Raw genomic sequence first — 20,385 nt, forward strand, 5'->3', positions numbered from 1 at the left:
TAGTTGCTAAATTTTCTTTTCAATTGTATTTTTACTTATTTACTTAAATTTACTAAAAGTTTTTAGTTTGTTTTAATTTTTCTTTTCGTTTTGAACTTGCAAAGCATTTTTTCTCATCAAAACTTATTTTAAGGAAACATCAAAAATTTTCTTGTTGCACAGTGTAAAATTACAATTCGTGTGTGTGTGTGTGTGTGTAAGTGTATGTGTTTTTTTTTTAACTATATAATCTATACAACTAATTTTCTCTCTAAGAGCTGATAATCTTTTACAAAATGCGAATTGTTTAAAAAGAAAAACAAAATTGTTTAACAAATAGAAAAATGTTTGTTTGATTTGAAGGCAATTAAGTGTGCAATTGTTGTTATATACTTTATGCTACTTTATATAATTACATAATGACGCTTTCTTGTTGCTGTTTATATCATAGTTAATAGTTAATAAAAATATAATATTTATAACGATGAATGAATGGCAAAGAGATGCTTTCAATTAAATTTCTATTGATTATTTGCAATTGGTTTTCTTGTTGTTGTTGTTGCTGTTCTTCTTCTTGTTATGATTGTAGTTCTTGAAGTTGTTGTTGTTGTGGTATTTAACGTTTAATATGGAACATTTGAGAAGAGATACGAGACACTCTCGCCATTGTGTGTTCGTCTAACAGCCTCGGCGAACATCATAGACACATCAATGCACTGCAAAAGAGGGGAGAGAGAGAGAGAGAGAGAGAGAGAATTGTAGTGAAAGTAAGAGATGGAAAGTTATACCAGCTCACCTGTATTTTGGGACAATCACGCATATGCCCGTCCTGTGGTATAGTATTGGTCACCACAACCGCCTCAAAGCAGGCATTGTTAATGCGCGAAATCGCCGGACCCGAAAAAATGCCATGCGTCAATATGGCATAAACCTGGGCACATGGAACAATTATTAATGATCAAGAAACTCTAGCGAAAGCACCGTTAACCTACCTTAGTGGCACCCGCCTCTACCAGACGATCGGCCGCATGGACTATGGTGCCGCATGTATCGGCCATATCGTCCACCAATATGGCAATCTTATCCTTAACATCACCCACAAGCACCATCGAAGCGACCTCATTGGCCTTCTTGCGCTCCTTGTGTATCAGCGCGAATTCCACATTCAAGCGATCCGCTATCGAGGTAACACTGTAAATAGTTTATACACATGAATATATATATATATATATAGAAGAGTGAGAACGAAAGTAACTCTTACCGCTTAGCGCCGCCGGCATCGGGCGATACAATGATCGAATTCTTCCATTCGGGAATGTTCTCTTTGATCCATTTGAGTACCGCCGGCTCGGCATAGAGATTATCAACTGGTATATCGAAGAAACCCTATACAAAAACAAAAAAAAAAACAAAAAAAAATATTCATATAGCAACAGGGCATAATTGTGTCAACGCATTTGCTCCACAACATTAGTTTTTCTACTCTCAGCTAATTTGTATTTCCAAAAAAAAACTTTTAGTTGCATTATCTGGCTATAAACTTCTAAACAAACAGGAGCAAAAACAAATTGAAAGTTTCTCTTTTATTTTCGATATCGAACAACATATATTTATATGTATATAGATATATACATATATCTAATGCTAATGTCAATGCGTATGCCATAAACGGAACGGAACGGAACGGAAAAGATGTCGAATTTGCACAAATTGACGCCCGAGGAGCATAAGGAGCTGAGCGATTGGCTGGTCGGCAAAAGGATCGTCTTGAATCATCGCACCAGACGCGATCTATCCGATGTGGTCAATATGGCGCTGCTCTTTAAGAGTGTCGTTGGCAAGATGGTCAACATGAAGCACTACACGTCTCACGGCCAATTGGCAAAGAAGGTACTCAACTGGGAGACATTCAGTCTGAATGTGTTACGTAAAACGAATCTGATCCTGATGCGGCCCGCACTGGAGCTGCTCGCCTCGGGCGACATGAATGCCATATGCTCGTTGCTCTTTCATCTGATGCGCACCGAGCGGGATGGCATACAGCTCGGCTCACGTCGAGCATCTCCATCAAGGACCAGGAGTCAGCAACAGTCGTCCAGCGATGCTGCAACACAATCTCAGGAGGCTCCTGTACATTCGAAGCACGTGAATACACACTCCCAGACCTCCACCCAAACGACGAACGATGCTCCGTTGCCGTTGCCGTTGCCGTTGCCGGCACCAGACGAAAATGCGAATGATATCAACATGTTACAGACTCCCACACAATCGAAGATGGATCTGCAGGCGGAGTCTGAAAATGCGCAATTGGCGCACCAATTGAGAGTGACCACTGAAAAATACGAGGACCAGCTGCGCATCAACGACAAGAAGGAAATGTACATAGTGTCGCTGACCCAGAAGATACAATATCTCGAGAAGATCATACTCGAAAAGGAGAAGCGCATCAATCAGCTCCTCGATCACCTGTCCACACTCTCGGTGCGCATTATCTCCATGCAAACGTCGATTGTCGATGAGCCGCCTCCAGACAAATCAAATATTTAGCCAGCAATTGAGAAACAATTATTAGAAACACACACACACACAAATGCACAGGCAGTCTAAGTGCATATATTTATATATTAGGACTATTTTTTTTCCCAAGTTTTAGCTGTTTTTTTTTTTTTTTAATGTAAATTAATTTTGGCTTTTCCCCATTGGCTAGAAAACCATAAAAAATAAAACGAAATTGTTGTATTTTGATCCCCCCCACCGACCATATGGCATTTCATCATTTGACTTGGTTTGATTTGATTGGAATTGGGACTCACCTGAATCTGTGAGGCGTGTAGATCCATGGTTATGATGTGATCCGCACCGGCCACTGATAGCATATTAGCGACCAGCTTCGCCGAGATGGGCGCACGGCTCTGTGCATGGGCCAGCGTAGAAAATATGGAAGAGAATCGGGTATATCATTAGCGTAGATAGTAAATGAGCTTAAATATTAAGTATATTAAGTTTATTTATATATTATGCTTATTATGAGAGTTAACCATGTGTACAAAAAACATATATATAAATATAGAGTTCAGATAGTCAAATATATATACACACAAAAACAGAAGTGTAACGATCCAATGGGTACAGAAACAATAACTGAAACGAAGACTTTCGACAAACACAAAGGACAACAATGAGCGAGAGAGAGACAGAGTGGCAAAGAGAGAGAGAGATAAAGAGGGGTGTGAGGGTGCAGATCATCAATGACAGTGCGCACCAGAGACAATAAATTGTGCAAAAATTTAGTATGTGTACTAAGAAATTTCTGAGAAAAAAAAAACTAACATGCAAAACTCTATATAATATATATGCTAATATTAGTCAAACTTGCTCAATGCAAACACTGGAAAAAAATAGAAATTAAAACAAAAAACTGTTTTAAAAAATATATAAAAATTTGTAGAAGCTCTTTTTTTTGTGTTTATAGATTAAATATTAAAAATATTTTTGTCACTGGTAGCTAGTTAAAAGTAAAATGTAAAGCTTAGACCCGCTAGCAGAACTACTCACAGTATATTGTCTGGGTGAAAACTCCTAAGCACATTTATTTAACAGATATTTGTTTTTGTATTTGGTAATTTGTTTATTGGTTTGTTTTTGGCTCATAAAAGTTGTTTGATAAAAGAAAATAAACAAATGAAAGTAGAGAAAAAAGAAAAAGAAGAAACGAAAAGTTGTTTGAGTGAAATATTCTAGTCAAAGTTTTTTTTTTTTTACAAATTTAAAAAAGAAAAAATATAGGGAACTAAAAAAAGAAATAACTAGAAACAAAACAAATGCTGGGAAGGGTATATTTATACATTGTGTTGCTTTGGATTGTGCAAGAATTAGTTAACTATAAAGATTATCAAAATTTTAAGTTATTAGAACGTATGGGAGGAGGTAAGTAAAAGGAGTAAACCTAAGGAAGTTGTTTTTAATTTTTAGGATCTCAAAAATTATAAATATTTAAAATTTATGGAAAGTTGGATTGAAGCTGAAGCTGATAATTTCATTTGAGAAATTTTAACTAAGCTGATCACAGATTTGAAACTACAGAATTATATCTTTAGATATAAATAGAGTCAACCGAAATCTTAAGCTAACCTCTAAATACTACATAGAGAGATAAGATATATTTACTAATTGAACCCAAAGTCAAGTATACTCTTGAAATGTCATGTATAAAGATAAGACAGACTAATCGAAATTAAAGTCAAGTATTACCATATAAATTTCATCTACAATAGATAGATAAGAGAATTAGAATTTATAGAGTTTCATTGAAATTAAAGTCAAGTATATTCTATTTAGCTCATCTAGATAGATAAAAGAGAGTAAATTTATAGAGCTTAATTCAAATTAGGTAAATTAGATAGCTCCAATATGTATATAGCAAATATAAAGACTTTAAGTATATACTTCGGCTAGTAATGCTCTAAAAGCCAGCTATCATTATAATATATGTACATATTATAATATATGTATGCCATGACAACAATCAGACGATCGTTCGATGTCAAGAAACGCATTTTGAGTTCACATCAATGCATTTTTCCTATAGATTAAACATCTCATCTTGTTGACGAAAATAAGTGGAAAAATTACGGGAAAAAATATATATTTAAATGCAATATTGCTGTTAATCTGACCGGGTGCAAGTGTACAACAAACAGATACACATAGAGATAGAGGGCTGCACTACGAAAGACCCCCAACTTAGTTGACGTCAAATTAAATAAATGACGTTGCTAATGGGTTATCAATAACTAATTTTAAACTATTTTCGTAAACAAATGAGGGGAAAATATTTCAATCAGAATCAGCATGAAATAGATAAGAGATATATGAAAGTTGGGCACGAATAAAATATATATATATATATATTATATATACTTTTTGGGGTCAGACAAGCCATCTCTGTCTGTCCGTTTTACATACAACAGTCTAAAAATATTATTCCAATACCCTGTATATTATTTTTCAATGGATTAAAGGCAGACTATAGCTGGTTGCTAGGCGGACAAATGTCTTATCAGCTCTATAGGATTGTATTGAACCCGGTTGTTAAAATCAAATATTATATTTGAACGGAAAAAGACATATTGGGCACGTACACAAATACAAGGTGCTAAGAAGTGCAATAAGAAATTATATACATATATATATATTTATATATATATATATATAGATATAAGGTAAATATTGTATGATATATTATTATACTATAACAGCACAAAACGACAAATTAACGAGCAGACAGCAAAACGAGAATTTATAGTATAAGTGAAAATAATATAAATATTGTGTTAATATAAGTATTAAATCATATATTTTTGTTGCAATGAAGCGGCGCCGCTCAAAAATAAACAAAAAATTTTACAAAAATTTCAATTTGTACAAATAGAATTTTGAGCAGAAAAATGTGGAAATTTTCTTGATTTTACCAATTTACCAATTGAAAAAAAGTAAAATAAATATATAAAAATTTGCTAACAATGTAATTTCAAAAGCGCATTTCATTGCAGTTTTTCTTGATGTTTTTTAATCCATTATTTTTTTTTTTTTTTTTTTTTTAGTTAGTTCATGCAGCACGTGTATTAAACATAAAAGACAAAAGCTAAAATATTGTAAAACCTTTTTGTAGAACTTTGTTGTTGAATATATATAAATATTTCTAGTTTTTAAAGCATTATCGAATTGAACTTTTACCAACAGATTATTAAAAGTTTTGATTTTGATTTTGCAATTTGCCCAGAGCCCAGCGAGGTGAGAAATTATTGTTGCAAGTTTTCTTCAATGAGTTGAGGATGAGAAAATTTTTAGTTGTATTTGCCCGACGTAAAACAAAACAAATTGAAAATTAGATATCTGTTGTTGGTATCTATTTGAAATGAAAATGGTGAGTTGGAATTGTTGTTTGAAAGTTTTAAATACCCTAAATTTCCAATCGTAGTTTTTCTTGGCAAGCTTAGCTCTTTCATCTTTCTCCTCACCGCCCGGCAACTAGTGTAGATATAGTTTCAATATACCGCGAGATCAAACACGAGCGAGACACATATGTAGGTAATAGGAGAAAGAGATAGGGATAGAGGGAGGTAAAGAGAGAGAGGGTAGTAGGGAGACCGTGAAGTAGACACCAAAAGTTGTTGAAAACAGCGGCAATAACATAATTAATTGAAGAAGAAAAAAAGTCAAATATTTATATATATATGTAAGTAAAATTGTACAATATTTATAGATTAAATTTTTTGGATAGATCTATAATAACAAAAGTAAAAAGGTTCCACATTTTAACAGCTTCGCTTCCTTGCAACGATTTTGTTGTTGTTGTTTTTAGGGAGGAAAAATTAATAAAATAAAAACTCAAACTTTAATTACAAAATGCAAAATAAAGAAGAAAAATACACACAGAGATTAACATTATATATATATGTATATAGTATAATACATATACATGTATATAGTTTAGGTTATTAATATTAGACAGTTTAATGCTTTACTGCCTTTACAGTATTTATTGTTGCTATAAAAATCCAAACTAGCTTTGCATTTTATTTATCTTATATATTGTGGGTGTGTGTAAATTTAAGAATTAAGGAAAGTTATTTGAGTAATTATTGAGCGAGAGCTAACTACAATCCCTAGTGGGCAAACCTACCTTATCTTTTTTATCTTGGCGGGCATATGGAAAGCAAGGAATCACAGCTGTAACACGAGATGCTGATGCGATTTTGCAAGCATTGATCATGATCAACAGCTCCATTAAATTATCATTGATCTCCCCGGAACCGGACTGCACAATGTAAACATCTTCGCCACGCACCGATTCGCCGATTTCCACACTGAAATTTAATAAAAATAAATATTCAATAAGAAAAGTTTATATGATGAATCGAATATCATATTTATGTAGTGTATATAAAGTATCGACTTGCTGGGCGATAATTTTCTTGTTTACTCTCAAGCACACTTGAATTGGCTAACATAAACACATACAACTCTCGTGCCTAGCGACAGAAACAATTTCTCATTGATAGAATTTGCTGACACTTGTCTGCCAAATTGACCTACGAATCGACTATATATACATAGGTATTCATATCTATAAACATTCCCTCAACTCTCACGAATAGCTTTGTATACCCTTCCCGCTCATTTAGCTTGAGTAAACAAATAAGTTTTTCAGCTTTGAAAATATCAACTTCAGTTTGTATGGCTTCTACCGCTTTTGAAAGCCGTTAAGAAGCATTTGAATTATTTTTGGAAAATCATAAGCTTAATAATCTCTAGCTGTAATACATTTTACAAATAGCATTTATAAACAGACAGACAGAAAGGGGGACGTGCAGCAAGATGAACCTCGCAAAAAACCAATATACTATTTTCACTTTTATAAAGAAGTATATTTTCTACACTTTAATTACATTTGAGCTATTATAGAAAAGTTAATTACTATTGTCCTACTATGAAGAATAACATTAGCTATGGATATACACATCATGTTGACGTGGAATATCGAAGGAACGTATTTCTTGCAGATTTTTAAAGCCACATTCCCAGAATGTTTTTGTTGCTACAATGTTGACCTTATCGACAGGCGAAGCTCGATTCACTCTTGATAAATTAAAAAAAAATATTGATTTCTTTGTAATTATTATACCCTAGGCCCAATGAAAATGGTTGCTTAGGGTAGAATGGTTTGGTGTGTTTAAAGTCTGACAGAGTTTCAAAGTTCTTGTTACATCTTAAAAAAAACCAATCTATTACAAACAAAGTATTCTAAATATAACTAAACATTATATATATGTTGTACTTAAAGACAGCTAAGATTTCTTTATTTATATTTTTTATACATATACAATGTATATAATATCCATTTACCATAAATTCATATTCTTTCATATGCGACCGTTTCCTTGATTAGCTTATACTCGTAGCTCACTTTTTACAGCTTTCCCTTACTTTCCTATACCTATCTCGTTTATTGTGTTTTTTACGTTTTGATTTTCTGTTTCTCCTTCTGCTCTCTACTCACATTCACTCACACTCTCCCACACACACACATTTTGGTCATTGCCATTGTTATTTGCATTGAAGGTTAATTGAATTACGTGTGGAACTGCGCCCAGAATATCGAACGCCTTCGCCCAGTCCATCGATTGACAAATTTTCGGACATATTTTTTGTTGCCTTTGCAATGCCCTGCCAATTCGTAAACACAAATACATATATACATAATGACATAATGTGTGTGTGTATGTGTTCGTTGAATATTAGCAATCAGGAATTATGACCACAGTCGCACGCTCTCAGCTGTCTTTTGTTGTGGCTGCGTTTTACGGCATATTACGCATACGCCGCATTGTTCGCTTAGGTTTTGCCAAAATGCATTTTATTATCAGCCAATGCTAATGCTAATGTTGTGGCTGTTTCAGTTGACGTTGCATGAAATGAATGCATTTTTTGGCATTTTGTTTTTTGTTTTCCTCTCAGAAGAAAAACACTTTCGCCTCTGGCATTGCTCGAATGCCAAACGCTGCTGCTGCTTTGGCTTTGGTTCTTGCGGCCAACTCTTGGGATCTCTATGCTGGCAGTGGGCCAAGTATTAACCGTCTTGCTCTGCAGCTGTCAGAGGGTAGACCGTTGTCTAGCACCAGCACCGGCACCAGCAGCAGCTGTTTCCTTTGTTTTGCTTTTTTTTATGCATGTATATTTTTAACTAGCTGTTTGACTTTTATTTCTGTCCGACAACTGACAAGCCTCTGCATGTGTGTGTGAGTGTGATAGTATAATCTACAAGTATCGTCGATCGACTAGGCTCACTTAATTCCTGTTGGCTCATAAGCATATACATATGTATGTATATAGATGCTCGCTTTAAACCCATATCTTGGCATCTAACCACTTATCAGCTAGCCAGACGTAGCCCTTGCTCCCATTCGTCTCACATTACGGACAACACGCAAATTTCTTATCGATCAAACTTTTCAATTTGTACTTGTAATCGACTTTGTTTTTGGTTTTAGTCTTGGTCTAGTTGCGTGTTTTGACCTTTAGAATTGATGGCCATTTACGTTCGCTATTGAAAAATTGCATTGGCGGTGGGTTTTGGGTTGCCTTTGGCAAGGTCATTTGTGGCTAAGCCTTAAATTAGGTATGAATAATAATAATATTTACTCGCACGAAACTATCATAAAATGATTGCTCTAAATATTTTCCATTAAATTAATAGACATTTCGTAAGTGTTTCAACAATTATCAAGAATATGAATTTCCATGACGTCATCCCAGCGCCCTACAAACGCTATCATTGATTGTAACCCAGGTCTGCGACCCATGCATACATACATAGATCTAATAGGGGTAACAATAACAAATTTTTAGCGCCAATCAGCACATAAGACACGCTTCAATCAAGTCATCGTGCAAGAGATATAATAACAGTAACAACAGCAGAAACACCAACAACAACAGCAAGTAATATAGAAGAAGAGCAATGCGAGATATCTAAACATATTAGTTACGTTACACTGTTGCTGACAGCGCTCAATGCTCCGCGAGAACAAACCAGAAAGAGCTACAACAAGCCGACAAGTGCGCAGCACAAGTCACAATAATAACAAAAACAACATAAATTAGCACAACCACCGTGTTGTTGTGTCTGCGTTTGCAGCACACACGTGGGGGCCATCTCATCAATGAGAGAGACAGAGAGAGAGAGAGGGAGAGCGACAGACAAAGAGAGAGAGAATGCAAAAGCAAACGCGTGAGCGCAAAGCAGCATGAACATGTGGGGGCGTCGTTGACGTCGCCGTCGTCGTCGACGCCGCCATCGTCATCGGCTGACTTATGAGTGACTCTCTTCTGTGCGCTCTCTCAGGCTCGCTCAGTTGGCGGCGAAAAAACGTGACAATGTCGTGTTATGGTTTGGTTTGCTATCGCTGTCTGGTCCCTGCATGCGCTCTGCTTGCCAGCCTACTGCCTGCCTGCTTGTCTTCCGTTGCTTCTGTTTTGGAGTTTACCTTTGTGTGAGTTGCGTGGCGTTGCGTCTGTATGCGGGAGCATAACATAATACATGCATAAACGTGTGTCTGCTTATATACTGCTTACACATCAAACTCACACATACTCACACATCTGAATGTATGGAATACTCACGCTCATTTGGCTAGCGCGTATCATGTCAAAAAGCTTAGCGCGCATTATTTATATTATAACCTCTAACTTTTCTTGCTTCTCTCACTCATTTCTTTTGCCTGCCCTCTTGTTTCTTTTTTTTTTTTATTTTTTTGTTTTTTCTTCCCTTACACTCTAATTGTTTGCTAATTTTCTTTATATCATTTTCAACGTTTATTTAATTCTATTAAAATTCTTATAGGCCGCTTTGTATGTGTCGCGTTTCAGCGTGTGCGTGTTGATAAGGCGCCAGCCACCAGAGACACTTTATTATTATTTGTTGTTGTTGTTGTTGGAGAAGCAGCTGACTTGCTCGCTTGTGAGTGTATGAGTGTGTGTGTGAGTGTGTGTGTGTGTGTGTGCGTATATAGCAAAGTTGAGGCTGAAGCTGCGCCACAGCAGTGTCAAAGTAAAATCACATGTGCTAATTAAATATAAATGTAATCATTTTGTATATTTATGTAGATTCCATATTTTAATAGTATTTAAATTTTACGGGCGACAAACAAATTGCACGCAACATTGGCTTCGATGTATGTAGCCAGAGCGCGTTCCTCTTGGTGTTTTGCGCGTATACATGTGTGTATTTGTGTGTGTAAGTGTGTATATGCGTGAGCCTCATACACACAATCACGCACACATACATGCATATAGAAAGGCAAGCACACGGCAAGCAACCAATGACTACGGTGTACAGTCCACTTGTTAAATCAATAAAAATAAAATGCACAAAAAAGCAAAACGAACTGTATTAAGAAACCCATTAAAAGAAATGTACGAAATAAAATACTATAATTTACTGAACTGCAGCCAGACGTAGGGCACCTGCTGTCGTTCCGATGTCAGTCAGAGGAAAACGCATGGCCAAGCGCTTGACAACCTTTGGTAAATGTCAAGGAGCTGGAACTGTCCACATGGACACACATAGTTCTTTTTTTCAATTTACTTTCGAGCACTTATCACACGCATTTAACGGGGTCACATTTCACATAATTTGTTATTATTATTGCTGTTATTCTTGTTGCTGTTGTTTCATTTGGTTAAACGGCTGGCGCACGCGATTCGATTTTGTTGTATATGTGTGTGTAAATACGTTAGTGTGCATATACTTACCATGTTTCCAAATTGCTAAACTTCTTGGTGACCACTTTGCCCAGGTCGATGCCAAGGCGATCGACAATACGCTGCGCCAAATCCGGATGCGAGGTACCCGAAAACACTTTAATGTTTGGCATTCTGGAGTGTATTAGATTTAGACAACCAGCCTGTTTCTCCAAATTGTCTCGGATCAAACTTCTAGCGCGTATCGGATTAGCAGAACGTACTGGCATCACACAATCTACGAGTACAAGTTTTTATTATAAAAATTTTTTTGCACAAGCAGCGACAGCGACGTCGCCGCATTCGCTCTGCCTCTGCTGTCACCCGTGTATGTGTGTGAGTATACATGGCGGAATTGAGCGAAGAGAGCGCAGAGAGTGAGCCAACGCTTGTAATAGAGCGCCATGAGCGCCATAAATGTAAGCAGACGATGGCAGCAGCAGAAAGCATTGCTGCGCTGCTGCTCTCTCACACTCACGCGCCAAATATTCATTCATACATCTGGCATAAGCAGCGAAAAGCTTGTCTGTGTATATACATATCTCATGCAACAGTATGGGCATGTGTGTGTTGTCGGGAGAGAGAGAGAGAGGGCGAGAGAGAGTGAAAGAGTACGAGTCTCACCAGAGCCACCCCAAGCATCAGCCATGTGATTATTTTGACATATTGCTACCGCAACCTGTGTGAGTGAGCGAATGTTGTGTATTGTGGCCAGATCGTGACGAATTCGAAAGTAGACTACTTGAGTTGGCATTCAAAGTAGTTAGAAAGAAAACAATATTTGTGGCTAACTAAAGCAAGAAACATCAACTCGTATTTATATGATATTTATGATATTTTACTCGAATACAGTCTGGCAACATTGTTTGTCCTCCTGGCGTCCGGCAGTCCCATAACAATAATCAAAAGCTCGCACTTAGCCTGATAAAGCCATGCGCTACGTTCTCTGCTCTCATTAAAGAGCGCGAATCTATGGGAAATGCACCGAAAACAAAATAGTCTGGTATGCAAACAGGCGCGTGCCGAAAAGCTTTTATCACGACACTAACCGAACAGCTGTTTGTATGGATGGTTAGGGGGTTTTCGTTTGACAATGGCCGTGAAATATACTTTTAGCCTTGCACGCAATACGCACCATTTTGTTCAGATTTTAAACTTTTTGTATCTGGCATCATGACAAACTGCTCGAAAACTCTGCAATGACGTGCAACACTACGCGCGCAATTTGCCGCTATTTGTCAGGTGCTAACGGTAATACCCGACTGAGAAACGAACGGTGAATTTATAAAGCAAAGAGCGCGCACGTAAAAAAATATTTTTATGATTTATAAGTATATTTATTAGAACTATGACAGTAGATTAGGCGTTGAGAACAACAGAATCAAGCGCAACGCCGCCAGCAGCGAGTGAGCAATTGGAACTACTGAGCGCGTACATGGCGTATGCGTTTCACACACACATATATACGAACTTACACATAAGCACACATGCACACATCTGCTCACGCACACATAAACACATGTAAGCTAATAGACGCAGAGCATGCAGAAGCTTTCGCCGCAGCATTGGCTATTGTCTCGCTCTCTCACTCTCTCTATCAATCTCTTTGTCTCTTCCTTCTGATTATTGCACAGCTGTTAAGCTGCAATTGCGAGGGCTACAAAAAATGCATTTAAATTTTGCATTGCTTTTTATTTAAGCTGGCCGAAGCTAATGATCCCAACTAAAGCTATTTATTTTTGGGGGCTCGTCTTTGCTGCTTTGTTGTATAGTACGACTGTACTTGAGCAGAACAATGGAATACGCAGAGATTTGTCAAATTGTTTTCGTGTCTAAATTTAAATGAACTAAAGCCAATGCTAAAATGCCAGGCTAAAATGTTTTTACAAAAGGAAAGCACTGACGTAGTCTGCGAGCATGTATGTGTGCATCTGTGTGTGCGTATATATTATATATTGTTGACGCAAATGCAAATGGCGTCGCTGCATTCATATAAAAAATGAGGAGGTTTGAGGGGTAAGCAACCACGTGCCAGCTTCTTAACTGCTGACAACGCACGTTTTCTTTGCCATTAGAAACAGATAAAGCACAATAAAAACACACATACACACACATCAACACACACATACATAAACGTAAACACGTTTCGGCAATAGAATTCAACTTACATGAAACATGTGCAGAAACAAATCGGTTCGTAAATAACTAGGTACACAAACAAATTAGGCGTTGAAACGGTTATTTTTGCTTTTTGTTTTTTACTCACGTTTCACTTAGTCCGCGTTTATTCTTTTGTTTGGCACTTAAGAATGCAGCCGCTTCAATGAAAATGCAAAAGCTGAATGATTTCATTGGCGGCGAAGTCATGAAGTTTGTCTGCCAAACAAAAGAGAGCGTGAAGAAGCCAGCAGAGAATGGGAGATGGAGAGTTAGTATCGTGGAGAGCGAGATAGAGAGAATGAGAGAGTAATCAAAGAAGTCAAAGAGTAAGCGCGCCGGCAACTCGGTATGCTTTTTTTTTTTTTTTTAATTTGTGTGCTTTATATTTTTTTAATGGAGCTTGGGCCGACGAACGTCTGTGCAAAAGAAAACAAACGAAACACGTGCCCAGCGAGCAAGCGCAGCACAAAACTAAAACAGAAACGGTCTCAGATGTCGCCGAGCTAGAATGTTCGCGTTGACCAATTGATAAAAAGTTAGTTAGAAATGTAAATAAATTAGAGCAGACATAGTCTAGACTCTAGACGTATCGAATGACCTTAAAAAATGTTGACTGGGCTATTTTTAACAGCTAAACACGTCTTGCTCAGCAGCTTCTCGTCCCACACGTTTTTTACTACTTTTGAAACCTGAAGAAAGGAAACATAAAAACAAAAGCAAAAAACAAAATAAATAGTGTTGAGTCGCATAATTGCTGTATATTATTTTGGCTGCTGTTGCTAAGCTGGCGAGAACCCTATTGTAAGCTAGACGCGCATTTGTTATTTATGAGAGACAAAAACGAGTTTTGAATTGCCATCGAAGTGAATCGGTTGCCAAGGCGTAATAGAAGTCTCTACCTGAGGTCAAATCAAGTTCATTTTGAGGGATCAACGCTAAGCCTTGAAAATGGTGGAAAAATACTGTTTCATCAATGTGATACGTATCTATCAGATACCTACACATAGATGAAGTCCATGTTAAAAACGCCCATATTCATAGCATTAGTATAAAAAAAAAAAAAAAAAAAAAAAACAAGACGATCTCAAAGTCAATGAAAACTTGGCGCTTAAATTTAAAATATTTATAAACATTTTACAGCACTGTGGGCAAACGGTTAACTGTTAACCTTTAAACAAATCACAGTGAAACTGCTCCCATTAACAGACTCGATAACTATAAATCGCAAATTTAACATTTGGTTTATCATTTCAGATATGGCGTATGGGTCACACTTGCCAGCAGCTGACTGCCAATGCTTATCGATAGTCTAGCAGCCCTGGCTTACGTGCACAGTTTGTTGAAAAAAGTGTCAGTTTAATATAATTGAAATATTGAAGCGTTTCATATTGTTTTTGTATGCTGCCGCCACTTAGCTGCAACATATATGTCTATATATATATCATAGATTTTTACCCAGCGTCAGCGAACTGCGTGTTATTTACGCAACAACAACGACAACAACAGCAATAACAGCACAAACTAAACAACAATCAACAATCCAACAACAGTCGAGAACTCTGCTGTAATCGGCAGTAAAATCTACCAACAGCTAAATAACACCAGAAACAACAACAAAAACTCCCAACAACAAATTAACAATCATGGCGAACATGGCCGTATCACGTATCAAGCGCGAATTTAAAGAAGTTATGCGCAGCGAAGAGGTGAGTGTGGCCCGAGCCGAATATATACAGATGTATATACATGTATATGTATATGTATACACATGCACACATATGTGAGCAGAAGTCAAGGACTTTGCCTCCAATCCGAATTTTTTCTGTTTTGGCGCGAGCCTGGTAAACCAATCAAATTGCATAATTTCATTCATATTATTAATCGATTTAAGCTAATATCGTATATCTAAACCATATCTGTAGATCGTACAGTGCTCAATCAAAATAGAGCTAGTCAATGATAGCTGGACAGAGCTGCGCGGCGAGATCGCCGGCCCGCCAGACACGCCCTACGAGGGCGGCAAGTTCGTGCTGGAAATCAAAGTACCAGAAACATACCCATTCAATCCACCAAAGGTGAGTCTACCGTTGCATGCTGTGTGTATATGGTATGAGGTGTGATATATGATATATATACAAATATTTGTATACACTCGGTGTTGTGTTTCAGGTTCGATTTATAACACGCATTTGGCATCCGAACATTTCGTCAGTCACTGGCGCCATTTGCCTAGACATATTGAAGGACAATTGGGCCGCTGCGATGACATTGCGTACGGTATTATTGTCGCTGCAGGCGTTGCTGGCCGCCGCCGAGCCCGATGATCCCCAGGATGCCGTTGTCGCATATCAGTTCAAGGATAAGCACGATCTATTCGTATTAACTGCCCGACACTGGACCAATGCGTATGCCGGTGGCCCGACTACGTTTCCCGATTGTGATTCAAAGATACAGCGCCTCAAGGACATGGGCATTGATGAGCACGATGCGCGCGCTGTATTATCCAAAGAGAATTGGAATTTGGAGAAGGCGACCGAGTGTCTATTCAGTTAGCTTTGCGGCGAAACGAACAACCACAGCAACAGCAACAGCAACAACAACAACGACAACAACACCATCATCAACAGCAACAGCAACAGCAACAACAATAAAATTAACAGCAGCAGCAAAACACCAACAGCAACAAGTTAAACGAAAACGAAGCAGGCAGGAACAGCAACAGCAGTAGCAAATTCAATTTCAGTCAATCTTGTTTATGAATCAGTTGGACAGCAAACAATTACTATGCAAAATTTTAAGTACTCTGTTAAAACACCAAATAGCCGATCAACTTTATTTAATTGGCATACATAATTCGAGCACACAAACACATAGATACTCTAATACCCACAAGTAGACACAACAACACTACAAATACACACACACACACACACACAATCTATTTATTGAAAATTTTAAATATTTGTTTTGTTAATTTCCAAATTTATTTACTGTGTAATTGTAAAAAGCAAAAAAGCAAAAGCTGGCGGTCCATTCCGGTTCTCACTTGCCCAAATCGCACTTTCCGTGCGAGTTTTTCATCTCAAAACAACAAATTAAAGTGTAATAAAAGTGAGTTCCGGCTGTGGCCCAATAGTTTTTCTTTTTCATAGTGTGGAATTCATTATTTATTTGTTTGTTTAAGTGAGCAGAACATTGAACATTGTGTTGCATTTCCTGCTACAGGTTGAGCCTGGGGCACAGCCCGCCCACGACATTTGATTATATATATATTTTTATGATAGAAATAGAACCCAGGGTTCGGTTTGTGCAGCCGCATTTATTGTTAAGCGAGGACAACAACAAAAGAAAGAAACTCTAATCACGAAAAAGTTCATAAAAAGAAGAAATACGCAAATTTGAGTTATGAAAGAAATGTATAAGATATAAACAAATGAATTGCAAACACATTTAAAATTAATAATCATACAATTTGTAACCTTTATCCCGATTTTATTTATGTCGCTAGCCGACGCAAGCAAAACATAAGCAAATTAATTTTAAAGCTAAAAACGAAAAACGATCTATAATAAAAATCTTTGTAAATTGCGTTAAGTTAAATAATAAACAACTATTAAGAAATGCATCAAGGTGAATCTATTGATTAGTTGCTTCAAATAACACTATGCAACAAAATTGGAAAAAATGAATACTAAAGCGTTTGCTCAATTTGACTATATTTACGTAATCTTTGCATTAATTTATAATATTTTCTAGATCATAGTTGATTAATGCACTTTTCTACAAATCACGTCTATTGTCTACTTGAAAAATTTTGTCGCTCTTGTTGCATAGTGTAAAACACATTTGTCTACAATTCCTACTTCTAATATTGTCTACATTTTATTTGCCATTCGATTTAGGAGTCTACTTGTGCTTTTGCTTGGACAGCTGGCCAGCGCCCGGAACACCCATCATGCTGCTCACTGTGGCGCCCAGCCCAGAGTGGACATTTGGATTGTTGATGCTGTTGCCCGATGAGCCAGAGCCGCCAATGCCTCCAGCAGCGGTGCCCGCACTGCTGGCACTGCCAGATGGCATATTGTGGTTGCTGTGACGCTGCTTGAGCATCTCCTTCCACTCGGTCTCCAGTCGCACATAAGTGCCGCCCAGAGGCTGGGTACTGTGCGCCGAATTTTGATCGGGGCCCGTCTTCTTGGACACGTAGCTGGCCACCTGCTTCATGATCTTCTCCTCGAAGTCACGCTGATGGTCCTGATTGCTGCGCGCCGACAGCTCGCCCGACCAGAAGCGCCCAGAGACAGCAGCCGGCCTAAGCGAGAGATGAGTTATGAATGAGAGATGAGTGATAATAATGGGATGAGAATGCATAACTCTCCCTCTCTCTTTATTTACCGCTTTCGTTTCTTTTTGCCGCGTGCTTTGCGCGGCGGTGGCCGATGATCCGACTCGCAGCCATCGCTGCTTGAGGAGTAATCATCGTCGAGCAGCGCATTGCGATTGCGTAGACGCGGCAGGCGCGTATCCTCAGAGCTGGTCGAGTTGTTGTCCGACTCGGAGCTGGTCTCATTCTCATAGCGGCAGCGTCGGCTAACACGATGATTGGTCACTGTGAGAGATATTGAGTTGGATGATCAAAGAGATTCTTATGTGTCGAGAGGAAACCATAACCCACTGTCCATGCAGAGCTGCGGCAAGAGACCCTGGCGACAACGTTGTGGCGTCAACGAGATGCCCAACCAATTGGGACTAATCTCACCCGCAGCAGCTAGCTCCTGCAGATGCAACGGTGGCTGCTCACTCAGCGCGTAGTTCTCACCAACCAACTGGGCAATGGCCAGGATCGCACGCTCCCGATCTGTGTCCACCAGCACGCTGTGCTCGCGGAACTGGCAGCCCTGAAAGGAAGCATAAATCCCATTAAACGGAAATCGTTCAAAGTCTTTACCAAATGACATGCTTTACATTGGGACCTGGCAATGTTTCGTAGCGGAACGCCTGCTGCTTGCAGCAGGGGTAGCGTCCAGCTGGACCGGCAATGCGTCCCTCGGCGTCGGGACCTAAAAAACTCGGCGGTTCGGGATGGTAGCGGCACCAGCTCATTTGATAGACCGGGAAGTGAGCCTCACAAGTGCAGCAATACAGATAGTGGCAATGACCCCAAAGTTTCCAGTAGACTTTGCGCCACGACTTGAGGTCCTTGAACAGCTGCATCACGTACACATTGAGATCCCAGTTGGTGTCGCGCACATGGTTGCTGACCAGCTGGCCCCAGCGATTGAGCCGTATGTTGCTTGGCAAGCAGTTCACGTGGGACTTCATCGTGTTGGTCACGCAGCGACAGCAGCGCACGCACCGAAACAGTCCAGAGATGCTATAGAAATGGCCACGCAGCACCTCCGGATCTGGCTCGCAGAGGCTTTGCACTAGCTTCGTCCACAGCCTGGGCGTGACACGTTCCTTCTTATCGCGCACCATCTCCAGCTCCAGGTTGGTGAACATGGCAGCCAAACGGGTGACTAGGGCATCATTGAGGCACGACAAATTCGTCGAAGTGCGCACTACCTCGCTGAGATGGGCGTGACAGAAGGCTAGGCACTCCAGCAGCAGTGGCTCCATTTGCAGAAAGCTGGCCGAGACCAGAATGGGCACCACGTTGTTGCCATCCAGCTGGGGACCCGAAGTGCTGCATTGTCCCGGTGCCGGAAGCTCCTGGCTCTGGGCACTGTACTTGATCCAGCGCATCAACCAGTCAAAAATCTGTATGTCACAGTGAACCGATATGTCCATCTCCTCCAGACGCTGCCCGGCCGTAACATCCGCAAAGTAGCCCATTTTGCTCACCAGCAGACCCTGCGGACAGGTGAAGTCACGCGAGGTGTTCTTCACCTCGTCGCACACGTGGATCACGACCTCTGATCTAAAAAGATTTGGAGATCGAATGATGAAATTACTCTTGTATTTATTTATTTTCATGCACTCACTCCTTCTTGTCCTGGCGCGAATGCTTACTGTCCTTGACCAGCAACAGGGATTTGCGTCGTGTGGCTGTGGTAGAGGATGCTTTGCCAGTTGGCTCCTTTACGGACGCACGCACCACACTGTTGCCGCTGTGCATCTCAGCCGCTGGGCTTTCCCTGGGCGAGTGAGTGTTGGGCGAGCTGGAGCTGGGCGTCGTTAAATTATTTGGGCTTGGAATGGGATCCGCCTTCACCAACTGCAATGGCTGCGACGATGGTACTTTGGTCGCCTTTCCCCGCCCGCCGTTGGGTGCCAAGGTGACAGGCAAGGGCATTGGACAAATGAAGGAGAGTACCGAGTCCAACACACCCTCGTTGATGACATAGTCCAGTTGTTCACGGAGTTTTGGATGTAGGCCTCGCTCGCTGTGAATGTGTCCGGAGCGCATTGAGGACCTAGGATCCGGCAGCAGCAGACTAGTACGACTGCTCTCATCCCGGCTGCTGCTAGTGCTACCGTTGGTTAGACTGCTGCTGCTCGTATTTCGTTGGGAACGCTTGAGGCCCAGGAGTTCATTAACCAAATCATTTTCGGCCAAACTATTAAAATCGAATTCTTCTTTTTTTGAATTTCGCTTCGGGAAGACACCAGCTAGATTCTCGGCGGGTGGCACTGGCTCCCGATTATATGGTTTGCCTTCAACTTTTGTTATCATATCGTTTACGTGACAGGAAAGTTTGAGAAAGTCGAGAAAATCATTTAAACTGATTTGAAAATCGGAACCGTTTGCGCTCCCATTGCTATTGCCCGCTTGCTGTTGTTGTTCCTCCGAATTTGAATTGGATGCTGCAGCAGAAGCGCCTTCCTCATCATTATTGCTTGACTTTTCCATTTCGATGACCCAATTATTATTTGAAAATTGCGAACCAAATAAATTCGCATTGTTTCCGTTACTTTGGTAACCGCGGCGCTTCTTCTTCT

The 20,385-nt window shown here is 39.4% G+C and overlaps 3 protein-coding genes across 9 annotated transcripts; 1 reads left to right on the forward strand and 2 right to left on the reverse strand.

Moving 5' to 3' along the window:
- Positions 1-526: 526 nt before the first annotated feature.
- LOC6582293 (ribose-phosphate pyrophosphokinase 2) lies at positions 527-13,665 on the reverse strand. Of its 7 annotated transcripts, XM_032730956.2 has the most exons (10): positions 13,550-13,620; positions 13,452-13,488; positions 11,296-11,521; positions 6,665-6,848; positions 5,941-6,009; positions 2,793-2,891; positions 1,241-1,365; positions 972-1,170; positions 776-910; positions 527-695 (listed from the first exon to the last, which is right to left on the reverse strand). In XM_032730956.2, exons 3-10 carry the CDS (start codon positions 11,511-11,513, stop codon positions 603-605), a joined length of 1,122 nt encoding a protein of 373 aa, XP_032586847.1. In that variant the 5' UTR covers positions 11,514-11,521; positions 13,452-13,488; positions 13,550-13,620; the 3' UTR covers positions 527-602. The 7 variants fall into 7 exon arrangements, with proteins under 7 accessions (XP_032586847.1, XP_015017853.2, XP_015017852.1 ...); XM_015162367.3 differs by lacking the exon at positions 13,452-13,488 and having other exon boundaries at positions 13,550-13,624; XM_015162366.3 differs by lacking the exons at positions 5,941-6,009; positions 13,452-13,488; positions 13,550-13,620 and adding exons at positions 3,535-3,558; positions 12,419-12,507.
- Positions 13,666-14,735: 1,070 nt separating this feature from the next.
- On the forward strand, positions 14,736-16,609 carry LOC6582295 (ubiquitin-conjugating enzyme E2-22 kDa). Its single transcript, XM_002007962.4, has 3 exons — positions 14,736-15,149; positions 15,366-15,518; positions 15,613-16,609. The coding sequence occupies exons 1-3, from the start codon at positions 15,087-15,089 to the stop codon at positions 15,994-15,996; spliced, it is 600 nt and encodes a 199-aa protein (XP_002007998.1). The 5' UTR covers positions 14,736-15,086; the 3' UTR covers positions 15,997-16,609.
- Positions 16,610-17,142: 533 nt separating this feature from the next.
- Positions 17,143-20,325, reverse strand: LOC6582296 (uncharacterized protein KIAA1841 homolog). Its single transcript, XM_002007963.4, has 5 exons — positions 19,428-20,325; positions 18,409-19,363; positions 18,119-18,341; positions 17,839-18,052; positions 17,143-17,755 (listed from the first exon to the last, which is right to left on the reverse strand). Exons 1-5 carry the CDS (start codon positions 20,294-20,296, stop codon positions 17,350-17,352), a joined length of 2,667 nt encoding a protein of 888 aa, XP_002007999.3. The 5' UTR covers positions 20,297-20,325; the 3' UTR covers positions 17,143-17,349.
- Between the last annotated feature and the right edge of the window lie 60 nt (positions 20,326-20,385).

The sequence above is a fragment of the Drosophila mojavensis genome, unplaced genomic scaffold (assembly GCF_018153725.1).
Source record: "Drosophila mojavensis isolate 15081-1352.22 unplaced genomic scaffold, ASM1815372v1 contig_74, whole genome shotgun sequence".
Classification (NCBI taxonomy): Eukaryota; Metazoa; Arthropoda; class Insecta; order Diptera; family Drosophilidae; genus Drosophila; species Drosophila mojavensis.